This window comes from Medicago sativa, chromosome 1, assembly GCF_051527215.1.
Source record: "Medicago sativa cultivar Bolivia chromosome 1, Bolivia_mono, whole genome shotgun sequence".
Lineage (NCBI taxonomy): Eukaryota > Viridiplantae > Streptophyta > Magnoliopsida > Fabales > Fabaceae > Medicago > Medicago sativa.
Window position 1 is genome coordinate 76,045,164 of NC_140749.1, and position 17,633 is coordinate 76,062,796.

General features: G+C 34.7%; 1 protein-coding gene across 1 annotated transcript; it reads right to left on the reverse strand.

The window, feature by feature from the left end:
* Nucleotides 1-724: 724 nt before the first annotated feature.
* LOC146957497 (putative pre-mRNA-splicing factor ATP-dependent RNA helicase DEAH2) lies at nucleotides 725-5,756 on the reverse strand. The gene is made up of 7 exons (XM_085736833.1): nucleotides 5,308-5,756; nucleotides 4,221-4,423; nucleotides 3,004-4,088; nucleotides 2,471-2,596; nucleotides 2,132-2,370; nucleotides 1,903-2,021; nucleotides 725-1,305 (listed from the first exon to the last, which is right to left on the reverse strand). The coding sequence occupies exons 1-7, from the start codon at nucleotides 5,572-5,574 to the stop codon at nucleotides 1,179-1,181; spliced, it is 2,166 nt and encodes a 721-aa protein (XP_085592959.1). The 5' UTR covers nucleotides 5,575-5,756; the 3' UTR covers nucleotides 725-1,178.
* Between the last annotated feature and the right edge of the window lie 11,877 nt (nucleotides 5,757-17,633).

Genomic DNA, 17,633 nt, shown 5'->3' on the forward strand with positions numbered 1-17,633 from the left:
CATTATAACTTATAGGAGAAAATATCCAAATCAAATGCATCGGTTTTTTTGCAATAGACTGCACGATGTAGGATCATGCTAACAAGTGGACACTTGTGAAAGAATCTAAAAAGGAAAGTTTTGTGTTGAAAAGAATGGTTTAGATTTTTTAAGAATTGGGCACTATATTTGATTCCTTAACAAGTTTCGTCAACTAAATAGTGGATTATCATAGTATTCTGGATGGTCAACTTTATACAAAGCACTACCCTTCATTCTGACATTGCCACATAGAATTCATTAAGATATGTAAAAACATCAAGCAAGTGTTAAAAATCGCTTGTGAATTAAACAAACAATAACAGGGGAATGGCTATTCAAAGTATAAATTCTGTTACATAAAACTTGAAGGTTTAGTGATGCATCCAATCAACCACTGAAGAATGAACCATTTCATTGTAGAATAAAAAGAATTATGCCAAATACATCTTTTGATCCTTTAAGTTTGACAATTTGAGTTCGGTAAAAATATCATAGGTTTTGCGTGTTTGGTGATCAAAGAAACAACAACATCAACCTGCATCGAGTACAGTGAGTGCGGCTGCAGTTACCAACTTTTTGCCAAACATAGGCTTGATCACTTTAAAAGATGGTTCCATCAAAGAAAGAATGAACACAGTTAAACTGAACTTATATGCCCAATAGTGTTGAAAAGAAATGTTTTGGCGAATCTGGAAGAAGCAAATGCAGAAAACGGAGCTTGACATTACTATAAAGCAGAAATTTATAATTCCAGATGCTTAATTATCAATGTTACTAAATATACCAGTCGAATAATGCAAAATGATGAGGCATTTAGCCTTTGACGACACTAGCATCCCAAAAAACAAATTTGAAGCCAATAAATAAATCTGTAAGGTACAACAGAACAAGGTCGAGGAATATAAAACATGTCACTACTCTAATAGTACAAGGAACTCTGCCAATTCTTTCATTAAAATTACTGACAACCAGCATGTCCTTTAAAGGTAATAACGAGGTAGTACTAGCGAACATTCCCATGATGATATTTTGATGTCAACTTGCAGAAGATGAAACATCAAAATCCCAATCCGGAACATGACGACATTTTGATGTCAGGGTGCAGAATATGAAGCATCAAAATCCCAATCTGAAGGCAAAAAAGGTCAGGTAAGGCTTCATTTACGATTCCGGGCTTCATCCTTTTCCTTCTCTCGTTTCTTGTAAAGCTTTTCAAGAACACGCTTCGCTTCACATTGTGGAAAATTAGACAAATCATAGTAATGTGGTGCTATATCAACCAACCTGTCAGATAATAAATGATCAGAGTTAAGTACATCTCAATAACATCAATGAAAACAAGAACCACAAGATCCGTAGTATTATTACTGGCTCTCTTGTCTTGCAACATTAGATCCATAGTAATGAGTAGAATTCAAAATAACAAATTGTGTCTACTTCTGCACTTAATATACTCAAGTTAATTCATGATAAGAATTACCACCAGATGTTTCAGTAATTTCGGATTATAAACAATGGTCCAGTTCAATAGCTTACGTATTCATTTTCCAACTAATTAAAAATATTTAGGTACTTGAGTAGAAGTTAGATGAGGGACTTTGGAAAAGACTTGAGGTATACAAACTGATTTAAAGTTCTGCTAGAAGCTCGAACACTTAAAATGAAATCAATCTTTCTTTCCCCATCAAGGCTTGTAATTTTTTTTATCTAAACTAGGTCCAAATTTCAGATTAGCTTCAGCATATTTACTGAACACAAGTATCCCAGTAAATATCATATAAAAATAATTTGCATTTTGCCAGCTCAAGGTTTCAAAACTAAGTCTTTTTCTAGGACAACCATAGGGTCGGGATATTACAATTTACAACAATAAAATCTTACCATTCACCACGAATATCCGTCACAGTACGTATGAAATTCCGACTCGTAAGAACATATTCATTATAGATAACCCACTCGGGCTTGTGGTCCAGGCAATTTGATGGATGCAAGTGTACCACCTATACCAGAGCAGAATCGTTAAATATGAATGCAAATCTTCGGCTTAGACAAATAGCTATTTTGGCAATACAAAATGAAAAACAGAGGAATATAAATCAATTTAGCAAACCTGGTTGTCTTTAACTGTCAAGTAGTGTCCTGTGCGCTCAAGATGAGCCACCTGCATGAAATATCCTGCTAGCATTGCCTTTCTTATGTTGACGTAGTAGTCGCGACTATTGAAGTCAGTGCTGCATAACTTCAGGTTAAACCTAGCCATGATACGCACCAGCTGTTGTCGAACATTATCAGCTGATTTAAGCGCCCTATTATTAACGAAGTTGTCGTAGCACCAAGAAGCATCCTCGTCTGAAAAGCCATTTGCATACATTTAATAAACTTCCAATCAGAAAAAAAATAAACAGCAAGATTGAGAATAAAATGAAAAAAAGTAGGAGTATGCACTTACTGTTTTGCTTGTAGGCATGGTATACATTCAAGAGTGTGAGATGATCTCCATCGATGTGTCCAAACCTAGCTTTGGCTTCATCCGCAGCTTTTTGTGCCTCCCTAGGCCGGATAAAGCAATTGGGTACTAAAGAAAGAAATTGATTATCACAGACGAGGTCCACGGAAGAAGGTCAGCAGATGCATAGAGTCGAGAGCACACCATTTTCTTCATGAGAGAATACTGAGAAACTGCAACTATCTGCATCAGCACTTACTTAGAATCCTATGGTACATGCCAACCGGGGGCATGGAACCCAAAGAAGACAGCTGCTGATGACTACCTAACTGGACACACTCCACCAACCGCATTCATGTGCAACTGAGCACACATGTAAGCAGTTAAACATCTTGATCATGTGCACGGCATTGCCCGCACACATGAACAAATGCTGGGCTTCCATTTCAAAAGAAGCCTAACTCAACTAAGTTCCCTTAGCATTATGGTGGGACTCTGGACAGACACAAAGCAATAATAATAGAAAAGAATCATACCTGATAACATTGCAGAAATAGAAAGAATCTCATTCGAACAGTTGAACTCCGGACTAACAACAAGCATCTTTGACATCTGAGGGTCCAACGGAAACTCACTCATAATCTCACCAAGCTTTGTTAAGTTACCTTCATCATCCAGTGCACCCAAGTAATTCAACACTTCCAAAGCACGCATTAAGGTTTCAGGGGCAGGAGGGTCCATGAAGTCAAAATGAACTAAATCATCTATGCCCAGTTTCTTCAATGTAAGAACTGTGTTGGCGAGATTAGATCTCAAAATTTCAGGATAAGTCTGCGGCTGAAGATCATTATTGAAACTTCTTTCGGTATAAAGTCTAAAGCATTTCCCCGGTTGAGTTCTTCCAGCACGTCCAGACCTCTGGTGTGCACTAGCTTTTGATATTGGAGACACCAACAAAGACTCAACCCGAACTCGAGGGTTATAGACCTTCTGCTTAGCAAATCCGGGGTCAATAACATAGACTATGCCATCAATTGTCAAGGAAGTTTCTGCTATGTTTGTTGACACCACAATTTTCCTTCCAGGGGGGCCTCCCTCCTTAACTGGAGGTGGAGCTGGCTCAAAAATCTTCTGCTGCATAGCTGGGGGAAGAGTAGAATACAATGGCACAGCTTTCACAGGGCCCACCTGGTCCCCCATATTTGCAACTTCTTTTGATATTTTGCGGCATGCATCTTCTATCTCTTCCTCTCCAGTAAGAAAAACAAGTATGTCTCCAGCAGGTTCACACATGTGAATCTGCACCACTGTCCTAATAGCAGCCTCCAAGTAATCTCTTTCCGGTTCCTGAGTATAAAAAATTTCCACTGGATGCAGCCTTCCAGGAACTTTCATAAGAGGGGCACCAAAAAAATAGCCCTGAAACTTTTCAGCTTCAAGTGTTGCACTCATAACCACCAACTTCAAGTCAGGTCTGTTTTTAAGAACTTCCTTAAGAAGACCGAATAGCACATCAGTAGCCAAAGTCCTTTCGTGAGCTTCATCAAGAATTATTACTTTGTATCGCTCCAAGAGTGGATCCGTCATTGCTTCTCTCAAAAGCATACCATCTGTTAGATATCTGCGGTGGGGGAGCAAAAAACATTACATTTCAGAATAAAAGAGATGGGGAAAACAATTTAATGTAAAAATAGTATAACAATGAGCTTCAAATCAATTACACAACGTAATTTCAAGGAAAAATAAAACATACTTCAAAACTGTCCTTGCACTACTGCAATCTTCAAATCTGATGCTATAACCAACCTCTTCCCCAATACTCACATCCATTTCTTCAGCCACACGGCGTGAAACAGACATGGCAGCCACTCTACGAGGCTGGGTGCATGCAATCATCATCTTCTTGCGCTTATCTGGAGTCTCTAAGTCAACAGCTTCTAAAACGAACTGAGGGATCTGTCACCCAAAATTACACACCAAAGAAATTAAATTAGCAAATTACAAACTTAAATAACCGATCTAACCCCATAAAAGGACAACAATTAGCTACCAAATTCTCCTCTATTTTTTTTTTTTAATATATATACAATTCCACTCTAATTTTTAGTGCCAATTTCAGCGGAATATATCATCAATATTAGAAACCTGCACACTTATATAACAATTCTTATCCCATAAGATATCTAGTATTCACTCCAAGCATCTTATCCCATAACATATCTAGTATTCACTCCAAGCCCCAATCCTACAATTAGCTTTTTACTTCATCAACTTCAATTTTTAGTGCTAAATTGAGCTAAAAATATCACCACCTATCATGAAACGACTACATAGTAATGACTGCATTTTAAACACGGCGCCAATTAGTGTTCATATAATTTTTAGTTTGTGTTTATATATGATTTTGTATAGTTTAGGAACTAAATTAATGGATTTCATATACTTAGGTACTACTTAACGTATCAGCATTAAGGGCCTGTTTGGATTGACTTATTTTTGTAGCTTATGCAAATAAATAAGCTTTTATGTATCATTCAAAAGCTTGTGGATGTAGTTTATGAAAAATCAGCTTATGAAGCCACAATTTTGGTTTGTGAGAACTTATGAATTAAAATAAAACCAATATTTATTTGCATAAGCTATTTTTCATAAGCTAGAAAATAAGCCAATCCAAATGGGCCATAATTCAAAAACATATAAACCCTAATCAGCGCCTTGTTAAAACTGCAGCCATTACTTAAAGGGATTAAATCTATGGTTTATTCATTAATCAGTTATTTCCAAAATGATCTAAACATAACCAAATAACAACAAAACGAAGTAAAATCTTTGAAACAAACCTGTGTAGTTTTTCCACTACCAGTTTCACCAACAAGAATCAAAGTCTGATTATCCTTCAAAACCTTCAAGAAATCCTCTTTCTGATGCCAAACAGGAAGAGTTTTCCTCTTCTCCAAAATCTCATGATACCTTTGCGAGTAAGGTTTTCCATTCCAACGGTTAATGAGATTGTTACCGATTAAACCGCCGTTAGTTTTGACCATCTTCGCGGCAGCGTCGTCGACGACGTCGAATAAACTCACCTTCCTCTTCCTCTCTGTACCCATCAAAACCCTAATAATAATATTCTTGAATTTTTCTGCACCGTTTCAATGAAATACGAAGAATATGCGTTTCACAGATTCCACAATAATAAATTGGGAATTGTGAGTGAAAATGAAGACCCTACAAAAACACACGCAGGCCCTGGTTTAAGGTTAGGGCTAAGTTGTGTTTGTGAAGACGAGGCAGTGGCTGCTCCGAAATTTTAATGTTTTGTTTATGTTTCTTTGTTTTTTGTGGGCTTTTTAGTTTGGGCTTATGCTTTTGTCTTTGATTTAGAAAAAGAATTACTATTAGCTCCCTTTTTATGCACCACAATTTATTCTTCGTGCTTACCATTTAGATATTTTTACTAATTGAGCTACGATGCCGAAATTCTATATTTCAACTAGCAAAAAGATTGAAATTGTTAGGTCAGATGTTGTAGCTGGGTTCAAACTTCAGCTCATCCACTTGTTTTGAGTTTTTAGTAGTTTTGTGTTTTTATCTATCTAAAAAAATGTATAATATTTTGTGCTAGCAAACTATTTTTTCAAATTTCATTATTGTGCTTGGACAATTGAATTGAACATTCTAGAGAATTTCAAAGTTTAGGTAATTCAAACAATTATGTTAAATTTTTGGCCTATATATATTAGATAGAATGATTAAAATTCTTCAATTTTCATTTTTCTTCCTTTGGATAGAGTAATTTCATACTTTAAATTTTGCGTTTGTATACTGTAACTAAAATTCTGAATTAAATTTAGTAACATATAAATATTAAAATTTGATATTATTTACAATTGGTTCGTTTAAAAAAACAAAACTAGTTGGGTAAAAAATATAAGTAAATATCAAAAGAGAACTCTATTTGGGTAAAAAAAAAAAAAGTAAACATCAAAAGAGAACTAGACTGAAATAAAAACATAATGTTTCAAAATTAGATTAGGAATAGTTGAGGGACCAAATTGTAAAATTTTAAATTATATCGGGACTAGTCTACAGAATTTGAGAAAATAGAGACTAATTTGTAAATTTTGAAAAAAAAAAAATGGGTTGATGTCCAATTTTTTGAAGATGAATGAAAAATAGGAATCAAGATGAATAAACAATATAAATGATAATATTATTACTGTAACTTATGAGGTATTGCATTCACTCTATTTATGTAGAATTTTCTAGGGGGCGACAATGAAGAAAATACATCTTGGAGTTTTGAGAGAAAATTTGTTATCCTAACCATTTGGGATTGTTCCAACCACCTATCTTTTCGTGCACCTCCATATTTCGAAAGTACTTTATTTCGCTTATATCATCCAAACACATTTTTGAAGGGTATGCATACAAGGTTACTTAGTATGCAAGTTACTTAGTTTGCAAGTTGTGTATAAGGCTATATATAGCCAAACCCTTGAACAATAATACACTTGAGTATTTTGCAACTCAACAAGTGGTATCAGGAGCTTAGAAGGGCCCTGATTTCTTTCTCACTTCAAAAGAAAAACGCAGTTTTGTTTGAAGAGAGAGAGAGAAACAGAGTTTGTTACGACGGTTAGGAGAGAGAGAGAAAGAGAGAAACAAAGTTTGTTACGGTGGTTCTCAAACAGTTACTGCGGTTTCCACCCTTCTTCATCTTCTACCTTGGAACCATGACGGAATCTTCATCGTTTCTCCAACCTGCAATACCAAAGTTTGACGGATTTTATGATCACTGGTCCATGTTAATGGAAAATCTCCTTCGTTCCAAAGAATATTGGAACCTGATTGAAAATGGAGTCACGGTTGCACCTCCAAATGCAACACCAGAACAGAGAAAGCTTGCAGATGAAAGCAAACTTCGTGATCTGAAGGCGAAGAACTACCTCTTTCAATCCATAGACAGATCAATCATGGAGACTATTCTTGTTCGTGACACTGCCAAAGATATATGGGATTCCATGCGAAGGAAGTATCAAGGCTCAACAAAGGTAAAACGTGCTCAATTGCAAACTTTACGTAGAGAATTTGAAGTTTTTGCTATGAAAGAAGGTGAAACTGTGAATGAATACATCTCAAGAACTCTTGCAATTGCTAATCGTATGACTGCTCATGGTGAAAGATTAGAGCAAATTGTGATTGTAGAGAAAGTGTTAAGATCTATGACTTCAAGATTCAATTATGTTGTGTGTTCAATTGAGGAATCAAACGATGTTACAACAATCTCTATTGATGAGTTACAGAGCAGTCTTCTTGTTCATGAACAAAGAATGCAATCTCAGCTTGTTAAAGAAGAATAACAAGCACTAAAAGTCTCTGGAAGAGGTAATGGGCGTGGAAGGGGTGCAAGAACTGGATCCAGAGGTCGTGGAAGAGGAAGACAAGGAAAGGAATATGTTGAATATTTCAAGTGTCACAAACTGGGTCATTATCAGAGTGAATGTCCAAGTTGGGGTGAAAATGATGCAAATTATGCAGCATTTGATGATAGTGAAGAAATGCTCCTTATGGCACAGCATCAGAATCCAGTTCAGGCCAAAGATGAGGTATGGTTCTTGGACTCAGGGTGTAGTAATCATATGGTAGGGTCTAAAGACTGGTTGTTTGACTTTGATGATAGCTTTAGATCCTCAGTGAAGTTAGGAAATGATTCAAAGATGCATGTTATGGGAAAGGGTAATCTAAAATTGTTCATTGGAGGAATAGTTCAAGTGATAACAGATGTGCATTATTTGCCTGGTTTGAGCAACAATCTTCTGAGTATAGGTCAGCTTCAACAAAAGAATCTCACTATTGTGTTTCAAAAGGACTCTTGTAAAGTGTTTCATGAAGAAAAGGGATTGATAATGTCTACACATATGTCATCCAATAGAATGTACATCATATATGCACCTGTTATTATCCCTATGTGCTTGAAGACATCAAGCATAACTGAGACAAAGTTGTGGCATGATAGATATGGACACTTGAGCTTTAAAGGTTTGAATACATTAGTGAAGAAGGAAATTGTGAGAGATTTGCCTGTACTGAAGGAAGAAACTGATGTGTGCTCTGATTGCATGATGGGGAAGCAACATAGAGAGTCAATTCCTAAGAAAGCAAAGTGGAGAGCCTCAAAGAAGCTGGAGTTGATTCACAGTGATGTGTGTGGACCTATTAATCCACAATCAAATGGTGGAAATAGGTACTTTGTTACTTTTACAGATGATTTCAGTAGAAAAACATGGGTTTATTTTCTGCATGATAAAGCAAGTGTTTTTGAAGTGTTTAAGAAATTTAAAGCATATGTTGAGGGTGAATCTGGATGTAGAATTCAATGCTTAAGAACTGATAGGGGAGGAGAGTTTACTTCTAATGAGTTTAACAACTTCTGCAGCAATCAAGGCATCAAAAGACAGCTAACAACTGCTTACACACCTCAGCAAAATGGTGTCTCAGAAAGGAAAAACAGGACTCAGATGAACATAGTGAGATGTTTGCTTAATGGAAGAGGTGTGCCTAAGATGTTCTGGCCTGAAGCAGTCAAATGGGCAGCATATGTGATGAATAGAAGTCTAACCCTATCAGTCAAAAACATTACCCCAGAAGAGGCATGGAGTGATGTCAAACCCACAGTAAAACACTTTAGAGTGTTTGGTTGCCTTGCATTTGTCCACATTCCAGATGTGAATAGGAAGAAGCTAGATAGCAGAAGCACAAAATGTGTTTTGCTTGGTGTCAGTGAAGAATCCAAAGCCTATAAACTCTATGATCCAGTTTCAAAGAGAATCATTATCAGTAAAGATGTGATATTTGAAGAATCAAAGGGTTGGGATTGGGATGAGAAAGTCACAACTAGAATGATAGAAATGGAAGACAGCTATGAAAATGGTAATGATGGCAACAATGAACCCACTGGTGATGAAGAAAATGTAAATGAAGATGATGAACAAGTCAGCAGTGAATCATCAGACAATAATAGCACAGTTGGGGAAGATTCTGAAGCTGAAACCAGTAATCAACCAGATGACAGAAGAGCAAGAAACAAGCCAAGGTATCTGCATGATTATGTCACTGGTCAAGAGCTAGAAGATGAGATAGAACAGCATAATCTAGCTGTGTTTAGCACCAATAATGACCCTATTACTTATGAAGAGGCTGTGAAGCATGAAGAGTGGAGAAATGCAATGGATTAGGAGATTGAATCCATTGAGAAAAATGAAACATGGGATCTCACTAGCTTACCTTCTGGTGCCAAGAAAATTGGTGTTAAATGGGTTTATAAAACCAAGTTGAATGAGGAAGGGAAGGTAGAAAAGTATAAAGCTAGATTGGTAGCTAAAGGTTACTCTCAACAGTATGGAATAGACTATAATGAGGTTTTCGCACCAGTTGCAAGGTGGGACACAATAAGAAGCATATTGTGTGTTGCTGCTTGCAATGACTGGAGTGTATATCAACTAGATATGAAGAGTGCTTTTCTTCATGGTGAGCTGACTGAGAATGTGTATGTAGAGCAGCCTGAAGGGTACCAAAGAAAGGGAAATGACAAAGTGTACAAGTTGAAGAAGGCATTGTATGGTTTGAAACAAGCTCCAAGAGCTTGGTATAGTAAGATTGAAGCCTATTTCTGTCAGGAAAAGTTTGATAAGTGTCCTCATGAGCATACCCTGTTTGTAAAGCATGTTAAAGGTAAAACACTGATTGTCAGCTTATATGTAGATGATTTGATCTTCACTGGAAATTGTGAAGAACTGTTTGAGGAAGTTAAAGGCTCTATGAAGAAGAATTTTGCAATGACAGATCTGGGAAAGATGAAATATTTCCTTGGAGTAGAAGTAACTCAGAATGCAAAGGGTATATTCATACATCAACAGAAATATGCAAGAGAAATTTTGTCTAAGTTTGGTATGGAAGTTTGGTATGGAAGGTGTGTTGATGTAACCAGCTTTAAGCAAATGATAGGGAGCTTAATGTATCTTCTTGCAACAAGACCTGATCTAGCTTACTCAGTGTGTTTAATAGCTAGATTCATGGAAAAACCAACTGAGATTCATCAAGCTGTTGTGAAACGTATTCTTAGGTATCTTAAAGGTACTGTCAGTCTTGGAATATTGTATGAAAAGAAGAAAATGAGTTACAGACTTGAGGGATGGACTGATTCAGATTATGCTGGGGACTTAGATGATAGAAAGAGTACCTCAGGCTATGTGTTTAAGCTGGGAACTGGAGCTTTGTCATGGTCATCCAAGAAGCAACCTATTGTTACCCTATCTACTACAGAAGCTGAGTTTGTTGCAGCCTCATCATGTGCCTGTCAAGCTATATGGTTGAGAAGGATTCTTCATCATCTCAATCAGACACAGGAAGAGAGCACAAAACTCTTTTGTGATAACAGTTCATCCATCAAGCTCTCCAAAAATCCTGTCATGCATGGAAGGTGCAAGCACATTGATGTCAGATTTCACTTCTTGAGGGATCTCACAAAGGATGAAGTGGTTGAATTAGTTCACTGCAAGACTGAAGATCAAATTGCTGACATATTCACCAAGCCTCTGAAGTTAGAAAGCTTCTGCAGATTGAGAGCCAAGTTTGGAATATGTGATTTTGATAGTCTAGACTGTTAATATGTGTTTCTGAGTTGTATTTTTCTGTTGTGTCTTTGTTTGCCTTAATCTGTAATTTTTCTAGTAGATTTCAGATTAGGGGAGTGTATTGAAGGGTATGCATACAAGGTTACTTAATATGCAAGTTACTTAGTTTGCAAGTTGTGTATAAGGCTATATATAGCCAAACCCTTGAACAATAATACACTTGAGTATTTTGCAACTCAACAATTTTTTGGTGGTTTTCAAATTATATGATTTCAAAAATACTTGGTAGCATGGCCACCCCACCACCCCTCCCTTAAGACGATAAATCATCTCTCCATGAACCTCGTGCATGATCTTCTCCAAATTCAACGAAGCTTAACTGTTGCGCTCCTCCTGACTACCACTTGTGATCCCTCATACTTGATCTTTGATGCTCCCTAGTTTTGCACCTATCTCTAGCTGATGGTGCCTCTATGTTGCTTAGCAACAACCTTCTCAAGGGCCTTCTTTTATGGCAACCTCGAAGCATGTACATTATGTGGTGCATGTATGATGTATGGATGTGAAATGGTAAAATATCATCTCATGTATATAGTTGTTGCCTCTATACCAGTCATGGCAACCTGGCACACGTCTTAGTCGAACAACACATGATCAAGATATTGTAAGTAATGTTGAGACACCTCTTGTCGAGTTGTCATAGGAAAAGCAGACTAATACAAATGTTTGAAAATGGCGTGCACATATCCAAATCGGCACAAAACACACCCAGGCATATCACAGACCATGTGAGGTCCGTGTTTAAATCATTATGAATAGACAATGATTCGTTCGAACGAATGTGTCTCGCGATGTGCATGTTACCGGTAGAAGACAACGTTAGTAGCCATGCTGCGATCTAGGTGTGATCTTGTTAGATATGTGACAACTCGACCCTTAGTGGGAGCAAACAACATGACACGTGGGTGTCGATCCTCCATGTAAGCATTCTGATAATCCCTATCCTCGACACCTCAAAGTGTTTAAAGTTATCTATGTTTGCTTGACAACTTTTAGTAATAGGTTTCCAACTAAGGATAATCTTTTAAAATGATGTATTATTCCTTTTGAGTCTACACTCTGCGCAAGTGGGTGTGGGAATCCTGAATCAAATGATTATTTGTTCTTATCTTGTGCTTATTTTGGTTCTCTTTGACATTTAGTTCGCAATTGGCTTGGAATTTCAGCGGTAGAACCATCTAGAATTTCGGATCACTTTCTTCGTAACTTAGCAGGGTTTCTGAAATCAAGGCGATCATTGATTGTTTGGGCATAAGTTAATTTGCTTGTTATTGTTGTTTGTGAGACTGTGATATTCTACTCTAGTACACCTTGTGCCGGTTAGAATGCTTAAAAACATGTTCATTAATCGAAACAAATCAACATCTATAACGGAAATGCCGCCGAAAAACCAGGGAAAAAAGTTATGTCCATGTATTTGTAATCACTAAACTGCCCTTTAATTTAAAATTAATTTGAATAGACAAGTAAAATACAAGTGGGTGTAGCTTGCTAACTTGCACCTTAGTGTTTTTAGGTGGGTGCAAGTTAGCAGTATAAATAAGTAATTAAATATAAATTTTAAATTAGTATAATTGGTTTTTTTATTTTTAGGAAAATAAATATGATAATTTTTTTTAGTTAGAGAATAATTTATACAATTTCCTTCAAAAAGAAAGTTATACAATTGATGCAGAAATGGAATAAATTGTTTTATGGTAATTTTTTCACCTCCAATTATATCCCTAGTAAATTTACCTCTGTATGAATGATATATTGTTGGTATCATTAAAAAAGATAAGAAATTATATTATATTTCTTATATTGTTGGTGTCATTGAAAAATATAAATTTAGTTACAGAAGCGCAAAATATCTATACCTATATTTCAATTAAAATATAAATAATTTTAATTAAAATTTTATAATAACTAATTTTCCTAATTTATATGCATTAGCGCAATAAAAATATCAGCCATTGTCTACCTAAACGTGTGTGTGTTAAACATAAAAAAATAGATGATTGATCAATGTATGAGAGTGTATGATTCTTTTTGGTTACAATGAGAGTGTATGATTCAAAAGTGGATGATGTGGATATAAACCTAGAATTCTTAGGTTTTATTTATTATATTTATTTATTATCTCGTAAGTGTAAATCGAAGAGGTGAGGTGCTTGGGATGTAATTGTGGTAGGCAATGGAAGTCATAATTGGAAACGAGTCATTCGATTTAGTTATACTACACTTATGAAAGAAGAATCTGAAAAATTAATTTTTGATGGAAAGTTCAAATAAAACGCTCAAAGAATTGAAATTCAGTGTGATTTGGTTTTGCTGACGACATGCGTGCACATATTTTTTTGTAAGAATGTGTTTAGAGAAAGGAAACGCCTAAAGGTGATTCACGAGAAGTGAAAAAAAAACCTTAAAGCCATTGGATGAAAGAGAATCGAGGATTTGGAGGACACACACATATTTCAGTTTTCTCTCGTTTGTTTTTATGATTTCGTCATCTATAACGACTTTGTTTATTTTGATTTTCGATTTTTGTGCGGTGTGTTTTTGATCTCTCATCTTAGTACGATGTTTATTTGATTTAGGTTGAAAGATTAGATTTGATCAAGTGCAGATTCGATCAACGACTATTGTGTCGTCCATGCTGCAGATCCAGAAACATGAGCATTTTAGTGGCTTGAAGATAGTCATATTTTGTAGACATATGTACTCTATCATTTTATGCTATTAAGATAAATGTTGTGAGTTTGTTCGCAAATTTATCTTTTTTTGTTTTTAGCGACTTTGAATTTATATTGTATGGACATGCTCTGTCAATTTGAATGAATAAATATTTTTTATTTTCATAAAAAAAAAACGTGGTACAAGTTAGTTGAGATACTCCCCAATTGAAAACAAATAAAAAAATGAATGAGAAAGACTTCTACAAAAAAGAAGAATGAAAAAGACATAACATTTTGGTAGTTAGTTAATTAATTTCAAAATAATTTAACAACGGACAAAAATACAAATAGTGTGTAATTGGTTTGAGAGAATTCGAGTTCTACTTATGATTGAACAATTATTGATCATTAGAGTATACACTTACTTTATAATCTAACTTCAAATTACCAAGATTCACTTCTCTAAAAACCGATGGTTAGGAAGAAGAAAAAAAAAAAAGATCAAACCACCAATTTGGTTCATGTTTTTATAAGTCACTCTCAAATTAGTCTATAACTTTACTAATATTTTAAAATAGTCTCTGTCTTTATCAAATGTTTCTCCATTAGATCGTTGTCTCTATGTTTTTAATTGAGAAACTTTCGACAAAGACTATTTTGAAATATTATCAAAAGTTTTTCAATGAGATCTTCGTATCTATGTTTTTATCACACGACGAAGGACATAATTAAAAAAACTTTTGACAAAGAAAATGACTATTTTAAAATATTAATAGAGTCAGAAACTAATATGAGAATGACTTACAAAAATAGGGACCAATTTGATTGTTTACTCGAAAAAAATATGCATGTTATAAATCCAAGCAAAAAGGTGTAGACCTTTCATATTTTGTTCGTAATACAGTTCCCAAATTCGTAACGAGATTTGTGGGGATGCATGTGTTTTACAATCTTTGAAAACTAGAACAAGTTGGTGGTTGTTTGAAAAGAATGGAAAGAATAGTTGGGGGTTGACGTATAAACAATTGCCTCCTGTTTGATCATTTCCAAAACTGATTTCCCACTATTTTGATGAATTCGTTATTTCGTTTATTACGGACTCTGCTAAGTATCGTCATCTGTAGCTGAAAGTTCCATTCCATCACCCAACCATAACGTACGTAGCTTCCAAGCCCGTGTGCCACATGCACATGCATTTATATGTTCGTTATAACATTAACATCACTTTCCTCTCAAATATCAATTTTTTTCTTCCATCAAATATCTTTTCAAATAATTTGAAATCATAATCGACTACAGTACTCTTCTTACTTTTATTAGCTTATGACGGATATTTTGATAAGCTAATTCAAGTAGCTTATAACAAGTTTGTAATTTATCATTTTGCCTCTCAATTTTACTTGTTATCTTAATTGAAAAAATTAAATATTAGTTATGCCTCTCAATTTTACTTGTTATCTTAATTGAAAAAATTAAATATTAGTTACAATATGTTTGATTAATATTTAACTTTTTTTTTTCATCAACTATTCGTGCAGTATAAAAGTACATTTGTTATCAGCCGGTTGTTTTTATCAAATATAACCTTAATTAGATGTTAGTTATTTTGGTGGTTATGGATACCATTTTTCAGTGGTCGTTTCGTGAAGGAGTCTGTTTTAAGGGGTGAGGTTTATTTTGGTGGGTGTTGTATCTCAGGATGTTGAAGGTAGGGTTTGGCTAGATGTTGTGGGTTGAAGTGTTTTTTATGGTGTTTAATTTCGAATGTTCCGCCTATATACGACACTTTTTGTTTCTATTTTCTGAATCACTGGTCTCTATTCGTCTTGAGCAGGGATCTGGTTTTTAATAAAATTTGCTGTTAAAATAAAAATAAAAATTAGGTGTTAGTTAGTTGTATGGATAGTGCGTCTTTGTTGAACTCTAATAACTCTTCTATGTATTTTTAATTCTTTGTCCCCCAAAAACAATTTTTAAATGGTTATTTTCATTAATATGAAATAATATTTTACGCTAATTAACAATTAGTAAAATTTATTTTGTCCAAACGCATTTTTTTTCTTTACATAATTGATACTTCGTAATGACATTAACATTATTTTAATTTTTAGCGTTTAATGGTCATACACTTTTGGTGTAAAAATAATTTTATATGTCCTCGTGAGCATAGCTCAGTTGGTATGGACAATGCATAATATATGCAAGGTCAGGGGTTCAAACCTCGGCCACCACAATTTTTTTTTTTATATATACATCTAATGAGAATTATCTTATTGCCACGTAAGCCTGTTTTATACCCGTGTTTTAGAAATAACGGTAAGTTGATACTCTTGCTTAATAAATTGATAAATTAACAATCATTTTAGGAAGTAAAGAGTTATTTAGCAAGGTTTATATGTTAGAAAACGTCATTTCATAATAAAGAATATAATTTCATTGTTTATAAAAAATCATATTAAATTTTTAACATTTTCTCATAAAAAATACTCAATATTCTTCGTTATGAGTAATAAAAATTAAAAAAAAAAAAATTATTTCGTCGACGCTTTTGAGAAATAAGATTTAATTTTTATAATTGTCAATGATAGAAAATATTTATTTTTCTTAAAAAAACAATTCATTTAAATATTAATTTAATTATTTGGTGTACCAATACACTCAAATTTTTTGGTGTACCATAGAATTTGCCTTATTTTATTATTAAACGTCAGATGTAAAACTATTTTACATTTTAATGGTACAATTTTTTTATCTTTTTTGGAATAGACGTACACAACTTAAATGTGGACACTTGGATGTAATTGCCTCCCCAACAAAGAGAATATGCAGACTTGAGGTGTTAACGTTGCACGCCCCTTGCCTATATACATGTTGGGAACATGTGACTGAAAATTCTTGGCACTTGTTCTTTGACCGTTCTAAGTGTTGGTAAAATGAATCTCTTTTGTCAACAATGAATGATCTAATACCCTACCCCATTCGAGGGGTTTCTTGATTATCAAATGTCTATGTTTGCTATGTTTTGCTATGGTGGAAGGTGATTATTTGTGTACTAGATCTGCTCAACTCTTGACAACATGTGCATAATAGGACTCGAACTAAGTTCAAATTGCATGAAAAGTTCCCTCCGGTCCGTTCCCGGGTTGGGTTAGGGGAACATCCGAGCGATTGCCTTCGCGGATCCTATTAATCATTGGTGTATTTTCATTGTCATAAATGCAACAGGGAAAATAGTAACTTGAGAGTAAAATACATTTATAACTAATTAGTGGAGACAATTGAAAAAAAAATAGTAATTTATTTTATCAAATTTAAAATTACATTGGGAATTAACGGTGACTGTTTTCGATTTTTTTGTGTTTCAAATATGATAGCTATTAGGGGGTAGTATATAGTGCTGTTGGTTACGAAAGATTTTTTCCAAGTTTAAGGTGATCAAACTTTGATCAGTAGGATATATTTAAGAAAGAAGAATGTATACAAATAGAAAACTTGATCGGACGCTATAGAGATCGATAAACCGAATTTTAAAATGATTGAGCAAATGATTAAGTGACGATTTTTAAAAGCATGATGCTAAGTATCGCGAGAGGCACTTTCATGGAACCTTCGCGATACGTTGATATGGCAACATAACACCACTGCCCCATGATTTTTGTAAAATCCGGTATTATAGTAAATAAAATTGTTTTGCTCCAGCACTCCTAATTAACCCTTTAGAATTAAAATTAATAATATTATTCTGTCACAAAACTCCTATTTAACCACAATACAAGCCTTCTTGAATATTTTGCGAAAAAATATTCGCTGCATATA